This window comes from Ovis canadensis, chromosome 22 (genome assembly GCF_042477335.2).
Source record: "Ovis canadensis isolate MfBH-ARS-UI-01 breed Bighorn chromosome 22, ARS-UI_OviCan_v2, whole genome shotgun sequence".
Classification (NCBI taxonomy): Eukaryota; Metazoa; Chordata; class Mammalia; order Artiodactyla; family Bovidae; genus Ovis; species Ovis canadensis.
In genome coordinates this window covers 61,759,661-61,775,102 of record NC_091266.1, presented here as the reverse complement: position 1 = coordinate 61,775,102, position 15,442 = coordinate 61,759,661, and the positions used below count along the sequence as shown (strand labels likewise).

General features: G+C 43.0%; 1 protein-coding gene across 2 annotated transcripts in view; it reads right to left on the bottom strand.

Annotated features, from left to right (window-relative positions):
• Positions 1-15,442, bottom strand: part of DOCK1 (dedicator of cytokinesis 1) — a 568,995-nt gene that overhangs the window by 371,517 nt on the left and 182,036 nt on the right. For both annotated transcript variants that reach the window (XM_069566865.1, XM_069566866.1), the window contains exon 25: positions 14,129-14,235. In XM_069566865.1, coding sequence (XP_069422966.1) covers positions 14,129-14,235 — 107 coding nt within the window. The remainder of the gene's footprint in view (positions 1-14,128; positions 14,236-15,442) is intronic.

Genomic DNA, 15,442 nt, shown 5'->3' with positions numbered 1-15,442 from the left:
AGCAATAATGTGACATCTGCTCATTCTCAGCTGTGCAGGCTGAGGCCATGATGATTAATGCTCTGGTAATGGGCACAGAGCAAAAAATATTAATCTTTATAAAAGGTATTCAACAGGCATCATCAGCTTATAAATGTCCAAGGAGAATATCCGTCTATAACTCCATTACAGCTCTACATCAAAGCAGGATGCAAACACGAGAATGAATCTGTCTGTTTAAAACATTCATTTTATGAACACTGAATAATGTGCTTCTTAATTTTTAGTTTGGTCACATTAAACAAATGATCCATAAAGTGCATTTAATAACCTTGAGCCTGTTACACAGAACTAAGATCCAGACGAATACTTTTAATGAGAATTAAACAGCAAGAGTCATATAAACGGGGGATGCTTTGCTATCCATCTTTTTCAGACAATCATCCCATTTTTCAACAACCTAAGAACCCTGTACCCACATGACTCAATTTGTTCAAATAACTCTCTCCCTCTATACAAATCTTCCAGCGCCAAAAATGCGGAACACAGAGCCAGCAATGGAAGGGATCACAGGAGTAATCTATTCATGTCCCAGCTGTACAGACGTGGGGACAAGCAGCCAGTGTAGGGACCAGGCAGCCGCTGAACTAGAATGAGATGTCTGATCCCAAAGCCAGATGACTATGCATGTAAACGTGTGTAAACATGTGTGATTCAGGTAACTTTACATGTCTAATGAAGATTAAATTTTTCCAAGAATCATTTTAATTCACTTTACCTAAGTGATCATTAGCAGTACCAGCAGGGTAAATTCACATCAAGTAACCCTAAGCATATCAGTTTCCCTTTCTGAACTTTAGATCTTGATCTGTGAAGTGGAATAAATACAACTGCCCTGCTCTGTGTTTCTATTCCTACCAACAGGCAGTCCTTTTGTAAGTATTCTGGTCAGAGAATTCTCAGCACCACTTGGCCAAGTGCTGAAATAATCGGAAATAAGATAATCTGCCTGTCAGCTCTGAGGTACCCAATGTCACAAAACTTTAATTGAGAGAGTGACAGAGCAATTAAAAGTATCTTGAAAACTGGAAGGGAACAGGGCAAGATATAGATTGTAGAACAAGAGAAAAAGAAGTTGGTCAAAGATATGTCTTCTGGCTGAAGCCAAAGGGCCTCTTATAAATTGTGTCATCTTTTAAAGAAGGGAGAGGTGTAGCAGATATTTTGTCTCCTTCAGTTTGGAGAAGTGTAATCATAGAGAGTAACCGTTCATTAATATTATGTTGTTGTTGTCAGTCACTAAGTCATGCGTGACTCTCTGCAGTCCCATGGACTGCAGCACACTAGGCTTCCCTGTCTTCCAACATCTCCCAGAGCTGCCCAAGTTCATGTCCATTGAGTTGGTGATACTATTTAACCATCTTATCCTCTGCTGTTCCCTTCTCCTTCTGCCTTAAATCTTCCCCAGCATCAGGGTCTTTTCCAATGAGTCAGCTTCTTCATACCAGGTAGGCAACGTATCGGAGCTTCAGCAACAATCCTTCCAATGAGTACTCAGAGGTGATTTCATTTAGGATCAACTGGTTTGATCTCTTTGAAGTCCAAGAGTCTTCGCCAGTACCACAATTAAAAAGCATCAATTCTTCAGCAAATTCAGATTATAATAAGATATACCTTGTCAAATGAAAGAAGAATCACTGGAGAAAAATCTCAAATGAGTCCCATTTAAAAGCAGACCGAAAAAAAAAAAGGGCAGATGAAAATATTCGTAAGACTCAAGCAAAATGCCAGGGAAGGTAGTGTGCAAAGTACTGGTCAGACCAGGAATTTGTTCTCTGGGTAGAAATGCATCAAGGAGGTGTCTCAGGACCTTTGAGAGGAATGCTATAGGCTTGCCAGTCCTTGGGCAGAACCGTACTGTATGGAACATGAGGAAACAAAGACTGAAAAATGGGGCTGGGGAGTTGTGTGCATTCATTTACCCAAGTGTGTGAAGGGAACCAAGAATATAGGTCTTGGCCTGTGCAGCCCAGCTCTCGTCTACTAGTTGTCCCAGTGATGAGCTATATGGTTAAAAGACAATGTCTAAACCTTATGGTCTGTCCCCTCCATCTTGAGGGAAGGACTATGCCCTCAGGGAGGAGTTTATGCAACAGAAATTTTAAAAACAGCATCTCAAAAGAGAACTCAGGAGACTGCAGGCTGAGTTGAGGACCCTCCAACTGTCCCAGGCAAGTTTCTGTAGGCAACACGAGGGACCATGAACTGGGGAGACTCAGAGTCCTAGCGCCAGTGTGAGCATGACTCGATAAGGGACAATCAAGCCAGCCTCTTCTAAGACTGCTCCTTGCGCCAAAACATCAAGCAACAGGGACAGAAGTTCACTCAGAGGGGAGCGCAGAACAGAGAACCAACAGACTATCGATAAAGGTTAGACCAACTGCACCCTGAGGAACTTGACGCCACCAATTTAATCACACAGAAAAAGAGAGAGAAGGCTAGGAAAACTCCATAAGCACATGAGGACAACACGCTACACGGCTTATGTTTCATTTATGTATGTGCTTATTTATTCACATACTTGTATTTTATCTTGTTCCATATGGCATCTGAAGTGAATTCAGTTTTCAGAATGCATTACTCATACAGTGGATGCGAATCAGCTTAAGAGTAGGTAATGGATTTGTAACAAGGAAAGTCCTTAATCAGCACCATGGTGGTGGACAGCTCCCTGCCTGGGACTCTGCTTACCAAGTGAAACTTGCCAGTTAACTCCTGGGTGGTTATCTGTAAATTAAGAAAATTACTCTTTTCCAATTAAATATTTTTAAATGGCTCTGAGGCCTCTCAGAGGACTCAAATTTGCTCACCAACAGTCCTGAGCACATGCTAGGTGCTCAACAAATTATAATGGAATTTAAATGGATATAATTAAGAAACTGAAATTGAGTTCACCCTCCCAGATTCATTAAACCACTTCTAAAAGACTGCCCTGTTTTAACAAGTGATGTTTTCAAAAACACATACAATGAAAGCTGTAGACGGACATATTGAATTAGGGATGAGAAAAAGTACACTATGTTACAGATAAAGATTAAAATTTTCTCAGGGCATGAAAACAATGGAGAAAATTATATTTATATTCCATAATTATTTAAGAAATTAGTCTTTGGGTTTCACAGCTGGTAATGTTCATTAGAAGTCTTCAGCACAACTATCTAATTAAAGTATTCCAGAAAGCTACACAAGTGGTACATTAAGTAACTGCCACATACAACACTACAACCCCAATTTTTCTTTCTGTGTAACATCCGTCAAGTTAACAAAGCTACGACAGAGTACTTCTGGTTTTAGGATCCCTTTCAATGAAGAGAAACCTCTTTTGAGATTTGTTTATGGATCCAAAGCATCAAGAAGGTATATTTCACTACAGGTCTGTATTAAACACACAGTTTCCCTTTCTATGATTTAAAGCATGACAAACTGATTAACAGGGTAATTGTTTAGAGATAGAAATTTTCTATTTTGGATGGAATGATGATGAAAACAGTCTAGAAGTCTGAACCAATCATTCCTACTAGGAGTCCCACTAGGCATCTGAGTCTTTGGCCTCAGATTTTCGAGGGTTGCTGTAACTAATGTTCTCACCTCTGCTTGATAACTGGAAGACTCAATCACCTGAAAATAAGAATGAGGGAAATAATTTTTAAGCTCTCTAGGCCTACATTTTAAAGAAGCTCTGTACTGTTCAAAAATGGAAGACAAGTGAGGTTTGATGAGGCTGCTGAATACTGTCTAAGAGGAGCCTATTCGTTACACTGGAGGACAGAGCCACAGGGACGGCCAGAGAACGAGGGGGTGCCACACTGTCCATTCCTCCTCACTGCCAGATGGCAAACATCAGGGGAAAAAATAAAAACAAACAAAGGGGTCCCAATGAATAGTAAAGCTAAAACCAAAGTAATTCACCAACAGTACTAAACCAAACTACTATCAAGACTGGAAAGAGATAGTGTTGCCACTAAGTCTCCAAATCTTTACTCTCCAAACCTTACTACCCTGTAAAAACAACTTATGACACAAGGTAAGTATATTTCAGTTCTGAAGGAAATACTGTTCATGGGCTTCTCAAGGCAAGAATACTGAAGTGGTTTACCATTCCCTTCTCCAGTGGACCGTGTTGTCTCAGTAGGCCTTACAAATAGCTAAGAAATGAAGAGAAGCAAAAGGCAAAGGAGAAAAGGAAAGATATTCCCATCTGAATGCAGAGTTTCAAAGAAGTCAAGGAGAGATAAGAAAGGCTTTCTAAGGACTCAATGCAAAGAGATAGAGGAAAACAATACAATGGAAAAGACTTGAGATCTCTTCAAGAAAATCAGAGATACCAAGGGAACATTTCATGCAAAGCTGAAAGGGCACAATGAAGCACAGAAATGGTATGGACCTAACAGAAGCAGAAGATATTAAGAAGAGCTGGCAAGAATACACAGAAGAACTGTACAAAAAAGATCTTCATGATCCAGATAACCACGATGGTGTGATCACTCACCTAGAGCCAGACATCCTGGAATGTGAAGTCAAGTTGGTGTTACAAAGCATCACTATGAATAAAACTAGCAGAGGTGATGGAATTCCATCTGAGCTATCTCAAATCCTAAAAGATGATGCTGTGAAAGTGCTGCACTCAAAATGCCAATAAATTTGGAAAACTCAGCAGTGGCCACAGGACTAGAAAAGGTCACTTTCCATTCCAATCCCAAAGAGAGGCAATGCCAAAGAAGCTTCAAACTACTGCACAATTGCACTCATCTCAAATGATAACAAACTATTGCTCAAAATTCTCCAAGTGAGGCTTCAACAGTACGTGAACCGAGAACTTCCAGATATTCAAGCTGGATTTAGAAAAGGCAAAGAGATCAAATTGCCAGCATCCACTGGATCATAGAAAAAGCAAGAGAATGCCAGAAAAATATCTACTTCTGCTTTACTGATTACACCAAAGCCTTTGACTCTATGGACCACAACAAACTATGGAAAATTTTTAGGGACAGAGGAATAACAGACTGCCTTACCTGCCTCCTGAGAAATATGTATGTAGGTCAAGTATCAACAGTTAGAACCAAACATGGAACAACAGACTGATTCCAAATTGGGGAAGGAGTACGTCAAGGCTGTACACTGTCACCCTGCTTATTTAAGTTATATGCAGAGCACATCATGAGAAATGCCAGACTGGATGAAGCATAAACTAGAATCAAGATTGTTGGGAGAGATGTCAATAACATCAGATATTCAGATGACACCACCCTTACAGCAGAAAGTGAAGAGGAACTAAAGAGCCTCTTGATGAAAGTGAAAGAGGAGAGTGAAAAAACTGACTTAAAACTCAACATTCAAAAAACTAAGATCATGGCATCTGGTCCCATCACTTCATGGCAAATAGATGGGTGAACAATGAAAACACTGACAGACTACTTTCTTGGGCTCCAAAAGCACTGCAGATGGTAACTGCAGCCACAAAATTAAAAGACACTTGCTCCTTGGAAGAAAAGCTATGACAAACCTAAACAGTATATTTAAAAGCAGAGACATTACTTTGCTGACAAACTTCTGTCTAGTCAAAGCTATGGTTTTTCCTGTAGTCATGTATGAATGTGAGAGCTGGACCATAAAGAAAGCTGAGCGCCAAAGAATGGATGCTTTTGAACTGTGCTGTTGAAGAAGGCTCCTGAGAGTCCCTTAGACTGCAAGGAGATCCAACCAGTCAATCCTAAAGGAAATCAGTCCTGAATATTCATTGGAAGGACTGATGCTGAAGTTGAAGCTCTAATACTTTGGCCATGTAATGTGAAGAACTGACTTTTCAGAAAAGACCCTGATGCTGGGAAAGACTGAAGGTGGGAGGAAAAGGGGAAGACAGGATGAGATGGTTGGATGGCATCACTGACTCAAGGAATATGAGTTGGAGCCAGCTTCAGGAGTTGGTGATGGACAGGGAAGCCTGGCGTGCTACAGATCATGGGGTCACAAAGAGCCGGACATGATTGAGCGACTGAACTGAACTGAAAGAAAATCTGTCAGTTACTTCTGTCACTTTCAATATGAGAATATAGAAAAACTAGATCCTGAAAGGCAAGGAAATTCAGTGTTACTGGAATGAGCTTTCCTCAGGTCTCAGGTGCAGAAGCACAGCAGAAAGGAGCCCATGTGGGTAATAGAATGTCTCCACTTCAGCTGTTTGCAAGTATGCCCAATGTGCTTGACAAATTTAAGTCAATGCTATCTCAGCTTGATTTCTTTTATTCCAGTTTCTATAACATTAATGTGAAATATTTTTGTCAGCATAAATCCCAAACCATAGTGTCCTTGTGTTTATGTTAATTTAATTACACTGAAACCTTTCATTTCTATAATAGGATTGAAGCTTTAATCTTCATAGCTTTTGTCAGATAGGTGGGCAACTATGTAATCACATGGGAACAAAGCTACAAATATACAAAGGATGAAGCTTTGACCTTTCCTTCTATTTCAACTTGATTTAAAAGTCTGCTCACTCCATGCCACAGATTATTTGGAAGAGTTACCTTTTTGTGAAGCACAAAATCTATTTAACCAGCTTTCAAGTAGTCAGATCACATCTCTAGACAATGCTTGGAGCCATTCCTGTCCATTCCCCGGCTGTCCACACAGGGCAGGATAAAGAGCCCAAGCCCTTCCCCTCAGCCAGGGACCAGGAACAGGAACAGCCCAGGGCTCCTGACATCAACATAGGGACCAGCCCCTCCGCACCTCCTTCCTCTTCTGAAACAATGCCATCTCTTCTGACTACAGGCTCACATTTAAAAAGCCACCCTCCCGAAACACTGTGAAGGCTAGGATTTGCTTCAGCCTATCTGGGGGAGCGTGAGGGGAGGAATGCATTGGGATTAGTTGGGATGAATTTGGGATGAGCAGATGCAAGCTATTAGACATAGAATGGATCAACTACAAAGTCCTACTGCATAGCACAGGGAACTATATGCAATATCCTGGGAATAAACCATAATGGAAAAGAACATGAAAAAGACAGTGAAGGACAGAGGACCCTGGCATGCTGCAGTCCGTGGGGTCACAAAGACTCAGACACGACTGAGCGACTGAACAGCAGCAAATGTAGTGTGTATGTGTGTGTGTGTGTGTGTGTGCGCGTGTGTGTGTGACGGAATCACTTGGCTGTACAGCAGTAATGAACAACGCCGTAAGTCAACTGTATTTCAATAAAATATATTTAAAAATAAAAACATCTAGGGGACAGGCACAGAGATAAAAAACAGGACTACAACTTACTAGCATCTGAAGCCCAGTGAGGGGAACATAGGCATTCGTTATTACACTCTTCTCATTTTCCTGTATGTTCGAGTTTCTCCGTAATTTTAAAGAAGAGCCATCTTCAATTGTCCCTTGTTGAAATTCTTCTTTCCACAAACCAGGGAAATAATAAAATCGAAAGCAAAGAGACCACGACCTTAACTTTACACAACTGCTCACAGATGGCCCTCTGTACCTCAGGTCTCTCACCGTCTTCCTTCTCTCCTTCTGTTACTTCTCCTTAAAGACAGGTCCTCCCTACTCCATGAGCAACCCACTCAGAGCCTAGACAGGGAGAGAAGGCCATCTTCCCCCACACAAACACAGGACGTCCCCTCCCTTAGAGCAAGTGAACCCGACACGCACGCCATGCTTTCTTCTCTGCACTGCTCCCCAGGGAAAGACGTGCTGGGCGTGAACATTCAATAAACTCGCATCATGAGCCAAGCCCTGTTTTGCTGCTGTTGCTCACTCCTGAATCCTTGCCACTCCGTGGACTGGCACACCACGCACCTTGGCCCTGCACTGCCTCCCAGAGTTTGTTCACATTCATGTTCACTGAGCCGATGATGCCACCCGACCATCTCATCCGCTACCACGACCTTCTCCTTTTGCCTTCAACCTTTCCCCGCATCAGGGTCTTTTCCAAAAGAGTCAGCTCTTCTCATCAGATGGTCAAAGCACTGGAGCTTCAGCTTCAGCATTAGTCCTTCCAGTGACTATTCAGGATTGATTTCCTTTAGTATTGACTTCTTTGATATCCTTGCAGTCCAGGGATTCTCAAGAGTCGTCTCCAGCACCAGAATTAGAAAGCAACAATTCTTCGGCTGTCAGCATTCTTTATGGATTAACTCTCAAATCTATACATGACTACTGGAAAAACCACAGCTTTCACTATACAGAACTTTGTTGGCTAGTGTTATCTTTGTTTTTTAATCTGCTGTCTAGGTTAGTCATAGCTTTCCTTCCAAGGAGTGAAGGTCTTTTAATTTTATGGCTGCAGTCACCATTCGCAGTGATTCTGGAGCCCAAGGAAGAAAAATTTGCCAGTGCTTCCACTTTTTGCCTTTCTATCTGCCATGAAGTGATGGGACCAGGTACCATGATCTTAGTTTTTTCAATGTTGAGTTTCTAGCCACCTTTTTCACTTTCCTCTCTCACCTTCATCAAGAGACTCTTTAGTTCCTCTTCACTTTCTGCCATTAGGGTGGTGTCATCTGCATATCTGAGGTTGTTGATATTTCTCTTAGTAATCTTGATTCCAGCCTGTGATTCCTGTGAAAGTTGCTCAGTCATGTCCAACTCTTTGTGACCCCATGAACTAAACAGTCCATGGAATTCTCCAGGCCAGAATACCGGAGTGGGTAGCTGTTCCCTTCTCCAGAGGATCTTCCAGACCCAGGGATCGAACCCAGATCTCCTGCATTGCAGGCTAACTCTTTACCAGCTGAGCCACCAGAGAAGTTCAAGAATACCAGAGTGGATAGCCTATCCCTTCTCCAGAGGATCTTTCTGACACAGGGATAGAATGGGGGTCTCCTGCATTGCAGGCGGATTCCTTACCAGCTGAGCCACCAGAGAAGTGATTCATCCAACCTAGCATTTAGCATGGTGAACTCTGCATAGAATTTAAATAAGCAGGGTGACAATATACATACTCCTTTCCTGATTCTGAATCAGTCCGTTTTTCCATGTCTGTTTCTCTTTGTTGCTTCTTGACCCGCATACTCAGCAGACAGCCAAAGTGGTCTGGTATTCCCATCTCTTTAAAAATTTTCCACAGTTTGTTGTGATCCACACAGTCAAAGGCTTTCCCGTAGTCAATGATGTAGAAGTAGAGGTTTTTTTGGAATTCTCTTGTTTTCTCTATGGTCCAACAAATGTTGGCAATTTGCTCTTTGGTTCCTCTGTTTTTATTAAACCCAGCTTGAACATTTGGAAGTTCTCAGTTCATATATAAACTGGCTTGAAGGCCTTGTTCTAGGTAGCAGCAATAGAAAAACAACAGGGCCATGATCAAAGCCCTCTCATCTCAAGGAAGGACCACAGAAAATAAGCAAGCCTAGAAGGAAAGCAGGCGATGAGCACACAGTGTGGAGAGTGGCCAGAGGAGCCGTGGGCAGCATGGCCGGGGTATTCCCTGCAGAACCAGGCGATGAGCACACAGTGTGGAGAGTGGGCAGAGGAGCCGTGGGCAGCATGGCCGGGGTATTCCCTGCAGAACCAGGCGATGAGCACACAGTGTGGAGAGTGGCCACAGGAGCCGTGGGCAGCATGGCCGGGGTATTCCCTGCACGGTGATCTGAGCGCCTCTCGGGGGAAGCTCCCTATTTAATCCCTTTCAGTATTTGATCTGAATCTATCTTCTTTTCACCAATTTTCTTTCAGCATGTATTTGACATGATAATACCTTCCTCAACGAGGACAAGGTCTCATCTGCTATTTTTCTATGAAATCTTCAACAAAAATGAAGAGACAGGCCTAACATTTATTGAATGTGCATTAAATGCTGAGTGCAGATCTCAGTATCACACATTTATCAATCTGCAGGTAATGTAATCTTGGCAAGAGGAAAAGGGCAGCTGGAGAAACTGAAGCCTGGAGGGTAACTTAGCAGAGGTCACTGAGTTAGCAGGTCACAGAGGTAGGATGTGAACGCAGGCAATCTGATCACAAAGTCCACACACGCTTGCAATCCTCTTATGGGCTGCCTGCCCTCATTACAGAGAAGAGCTCAGAAACATGTAGTTCTTTAATAATGAGGAAGCAAAATAATGGGGAAGCCACTACCCTGGTGGCTCAGACAGTAAAGAATCTGCCTGCAATACGTGAGACCCAGGTTCGATCCCTGGGTTGGGAAGATCTGCTGGAAAAGGGAATGGCAGGTCACTCCAGTATCCTTGTCTAGAGAATCCCATGGACAGAGGGGCTTGGCGGGCTACAGTCCATGGGGTCACAAAAGAGTCAGATACGACTGAGTGACTAACACACACACAAAATCATTTATAGAAGAAATGATGCAAGCCAGTCATTCATTTTCTTTTGTAAACAAAGCAAAGGAAGACAGGCAGAACACAGAAAAAAGGCTGATGTGGCCAACAGCCAGTCCTGAGCTCCGAGTTCTCTGGCGGTCTCCAGAGGGGCTGAGACACTGACGCCACCAGTCATCTACCACAGCCAACACTCAGGATGGCCAGGTCCACGCTCCGGCTTCTGAACAGCCTTCTTATACTAGGGGGAGATCTCTACATTGCGAGCTCTGTTTCCCGAATACAAAAGCCAAAACTCAAATCCACAGCCACACTTGCATCTATAATGCAGAATATATCCTCTGTTCTGCCAAGGAGGTATAGTCTTCTAAGGATGGCAACTGTTAATGAGCAGTGGGAAGGACAGCTCTGTAAAGGACTCCAGTTTCCTTCGGATCAGGGTAGAGGATATGGAGGTAACAGGAGCTGCAAGGACCTGACTCAGAAGGAGCATCGCAACTCGTACAGCTGTGAACAGATGGCAGCGACAGTGCCCGTGATGTCCAGACCAGTTCAGGCCAAACACAACTGTCTTTGCCAAAAGACACTTCTCCTGCTGTAGCCTAACAAACTCAGCTGGATCCTCTGATTCCTGGTCCTTTAAGAGGACAGAAGAGGAGCAGGCTGAGCTAACCTGTACCCTGTAAGCCTTGGCCTGCTGGGACCCACACCTGGCAAGGGAAGGCTTTCCTGCAGAGAGGCAATGCCCATCTCAGAATTCACTCCCAGCCCCACTGCACCCAAATCAGCTTGCTATTCCCATCAAGATGAGACTGGAATATCTTTGATATTGGAGGGAGATGGAAAGAAGCGTTTTGGAGCAAAGCAACAGAGTCTCTGCTATCAGAGGAGCAACACGCATGCTGATGAGCAAAGACACACCCCCAGAGCCCAACAGGGGAGCCGGAGGAGCCAGACAGGGAGCCCCTCCAACCACACCCCCCGAGAACGCAGACCATCCAGCGCAGTCCGCAGCTGGCGCTGCCGAATCTGGCCAGGATGCATTCTGAAGATCTAGACACCAAGGGAGCTAGTTTGAGCGATCCCACTTGGATCAGGAAAGAGGGCATGGGCAACTACATTTTTTACAAATTAACAAGGAATGGAACAAGGGAAGACACTCACAGCCATCGTATCTCATCAGAAAACAGTTTGCCTTTAAATATTTATACCAAATGTGGCACAGAATATTTTGCACAAGCAATGACATTGTAAGAACAAACCAACTGGAAGATTTCCAGTGTTACATCTTTCCTGACAAGGGGGTAAATGGCTCTTGGTAACTCTGAAGATGCAAGGAGTCTGAGGTGAGAAAAATCAAGGTTGTCTTTGCTGTCTTTGCCCAAAAAGATTGTGAAAACTCAAAGCCTGTACACGGGGCCATTTCTACATTGGACAGCACATTCTGAAATGCTTCCAGGCAGCCAGTAAGTGTCTGGAAGTACATTTGGGGAGCCAATTATGGCTCAGACATCATCTAATAATGGGACAGTTCTAGAGCTGCGTGTAAGACACGAAGCTTCAGGCTAATTTTGGCTCATTCATCACTGCCCATGATAATTCTGGATTCATTTATTTCCTACGATCTCATTGACTACCTTGGGTACATCTGGCTATTGAGATTCGATTCCAACCTCTGTGATATCTAGAAAGATACTAAGTTGATCATTCTAAAATATGATATATCCTGGTAATTCCCTGTCAAACAAAGCTAAATATTTATTTTTATGCTTCTAAACAAGGCTTAAGGCAGTCTAAGATTAAAAAAAAAAAAAAAGACATAAAACAAGAATGAGAACAGAAATTGAGGACAATAAAGAAAGCAACTGCCAAACACACAGACTGCCATAATCCTCAAAAACAAATCCTAGGTTTGCCTTCGCGAGATCTACTAGCTAAAAACGTGTAAGCTTCCACAGAAGAAAACACCTCCCTGAAATACATTCTTAAAAGCAGATCTATTTTAGTATGTTTAACTGAACTGTTTATGCCTTAGGTCCCTACTCAAAAGGACCTCATTCATTTCGCATGTGGGACAGAGTGTTCAACAGAAATTTTGAAATAACTGTCATTTGTCTGCAAAAAGGTCTTCCCTATAAAAACACTCAGTAAAAGATAAGTACGAAAAGAAGTGAAGTCGCTCAGTTGCATCCAACACTTTGCCACACCATGGACGGAGGAGCCTAACAGGATTTTCCAGGCAAGAGTACTGGCGTGGATGGCCATTTTCTTCTCCAAGAAATTTTCCCAACCCAGAGATCGAACCCAGGTCTCCCTCATTGCAGGCAGACGCTTTACCGTCTGAGCCACCAGGGAAGCCAAGTACAGTTAATCCTTAATGATTGTTACTTTCTGACAATTGTTAACTCAGAAAAGTTGATGGTAATAGTGGTGGACGTGTGTGTGTGTGTGTGTGTCTTAGGGTTGGATGGCTGGAAGAAGAGATATTAGTAATCTCCCTAATAAGATCCAGATATAAAATTTTCAGGGGATTTTACCTGCTGTGGCATCAAGTTTAGTTGATATGGAAAGAAACAATGAGGCCACGTCTTCACAAATCACCTCTACCACCATGCCCCACCAAGGGCCCCAAAGAGTCCCCAAGCTTTAGTAACACCTGAAGAACGAGCAATTCAATATCCAGCCTTCCAAGGAGAGCTTGAAACACGGACCGTTGGAGTACCGGCTTAAGGAGATGTGTGAGCTCTAAGTCACAAGCAATGGTGACAGAGTTGACTTTCTTTTACGCAAGTGACAAATAGAGAATGATGTTTGGAAGGGCTGCAGAAAGCCACTCACTTCTTGGCTTCACGTGCTTTCTCCAGAAAAACACTCCCACTCAGACGAAGTCTTAACATTTCCTCTTAGCCTAAGCCTTCGCTATAAGTATAGACTACAGGGAATTGTATAAAGTTCAATCAAGAGATAAGATAAAACCATAGGGTCCAGTAGTCCAGATGGCACAAACGATTGACCAGACACACTGAGTTCTGCACAGGAAACTGAGCTGCTCCGTCTCTGGAACAACACCACACATGAGGACAGAAGAAAATGAAAGGAAAGGCCAAACAGTGGGACAGAAATGGAGCAGGAAAAATGAGTGCCGTTCCATCAGAATGTCACTCAACAGCCTTCCCGTCTCCCTCCAATAAATGAGGAAGGCCGTGGGATTATGCAAAGGTCTTAAGCTTTCAATATAACTTCTTGACAAGTGTAAAATATTAATTCAATCTGTCCAAACAGAAAGAAAGTGATTAATAAAAAAGGGTAGGGAGATAACATGTGGAAACATAAAGTGTCCTCAGGATAAATGAGTTGAGGAATCATTCAAATTCTTTCTCCTTTGCGCAGGGTTTGAGGAAGCCCTGTCACAAAATGCTAAGTTCAGGCTAAGACAGAACCATTACTTCGAGGTTGAAAGAAAATTTGAAACTTTTCATTGCAATCATCTCAATGGAAGTCAGTGATTGCCTCCCCAGGATAGATAATCACACATCTTAAAGGCTACAATGTATGCTGATTATCCGAGGGCCTTGATATACACCTAAATTCCAAACGACGAGGATTGGCCTTCATTTCTCAATGATCTATTACCTACAGTAGATGTCAATTACCATTCGCTGGCAAGGGCTAAATCTTCCTTTCTTGTGACGCAGCTGTTTTAATAGGGGGCAAACTCCCCACTCCTTTTGACAAAGAGAGAATTCAGAAGGGTCAAGGTCTCCAGACAATGATTAATGTGACAATTTAGTGATTCTCAGGGTTTCACTCACCATGCTGTGTGAAGAGGTCACTGTGAATTATTTCAATCAAGCAATACAGCTTCTGAATGGTCAGCAAACCCACGGGGACATTTAGGATGAAATCAGTAAACATTTTGCTGTAAAAGGAAAAACCCAAGGGAGAGAGTTGAAGGATATACTACAAAATGACCCAACAGAATACGAGATGGTACTGAGACGTGAGCTCACTGAGTGGTCAATAAGAGCCACCAGAATGTTGAATGAGGCCCATTATATAGTATGGACCAAAATCTCACCCCAAAGAATGATGCTTTATGATGTTATTGTTCATTTCACACCCACTAAAATGGCCATAACTGAAAAGAGCACCAATACCAAGTGTTGGCTAGGATATGAAGGAGCCAGTACCCTCATGCCATGCTGGTGGGAAGGCAGCACGGGGCAACCACTTAGGAATACTGTCTGGCAGTTTCTGAAAATGTTACCATAGTTACCATCAGACCCAGCACTTGCACCTCTAGGTGTATACGCAGAAATGAAAACATATTTCCACCCAGAGCCCTGTGCATGAATCAAAGAAACGCTATCCATTACACGTGAAAAATGGAAAAACCCAGATGTCCATCAACTGATGAATGGATAAACACTTCACCCATTAAAAAAAAAATTACTTTCTGACATTCACAGACCTTGAACACATTACACTAAGTGAAAGAAGCCTGTCACAAAAGGCCACATATTGTGTGACTTTGCTTATATGAAATGCCCAGAAAAGGCAAACCTATACAGACAGAAAGATTAGCGGTTGCCGAGCACTGGAGTGGGAGTGGGCAGTGACTCTTCACAGGCATGAGGAATCTTACTGGGGTGATGAAACTGTTCTGACGTTAGATTATGGTAATGGTGTAGAAGTCTCCTTCGGGATGTGGGAAACCAAGATGTCTTCAGTGCAGGAAGTCTATTGTAAACTACAGAATGCAATGTTGAATTCATTTAGAGGTGTACGGGGGTGTGTGTGTGTGTGTGCGCACGTGCATGCACAGAAGATAACCGGAAGGATCCAGATCATCATGGAATCATTATAACTTTGAGCTATTCTCCTCTGTGATTTCTTCTGTATCATCACAACATGACTCAATCTTCCAAAGAGGGAAAAACACATCCATGATTTTCAAAGTCATTGAAGAAGAACCCACGCATGCAGAAAGAGTCAAGGGCCCAAGAGCAGATGGCACTGGTCCTGGGGAAGGGCGGGGGGGTGGTCCTCAGGCACAAGGCACACGCACCAGCTGTGAACATGGATGTCACCCCAATAATGAGCGAAGGCCTGGCCCTTGAGCCCCA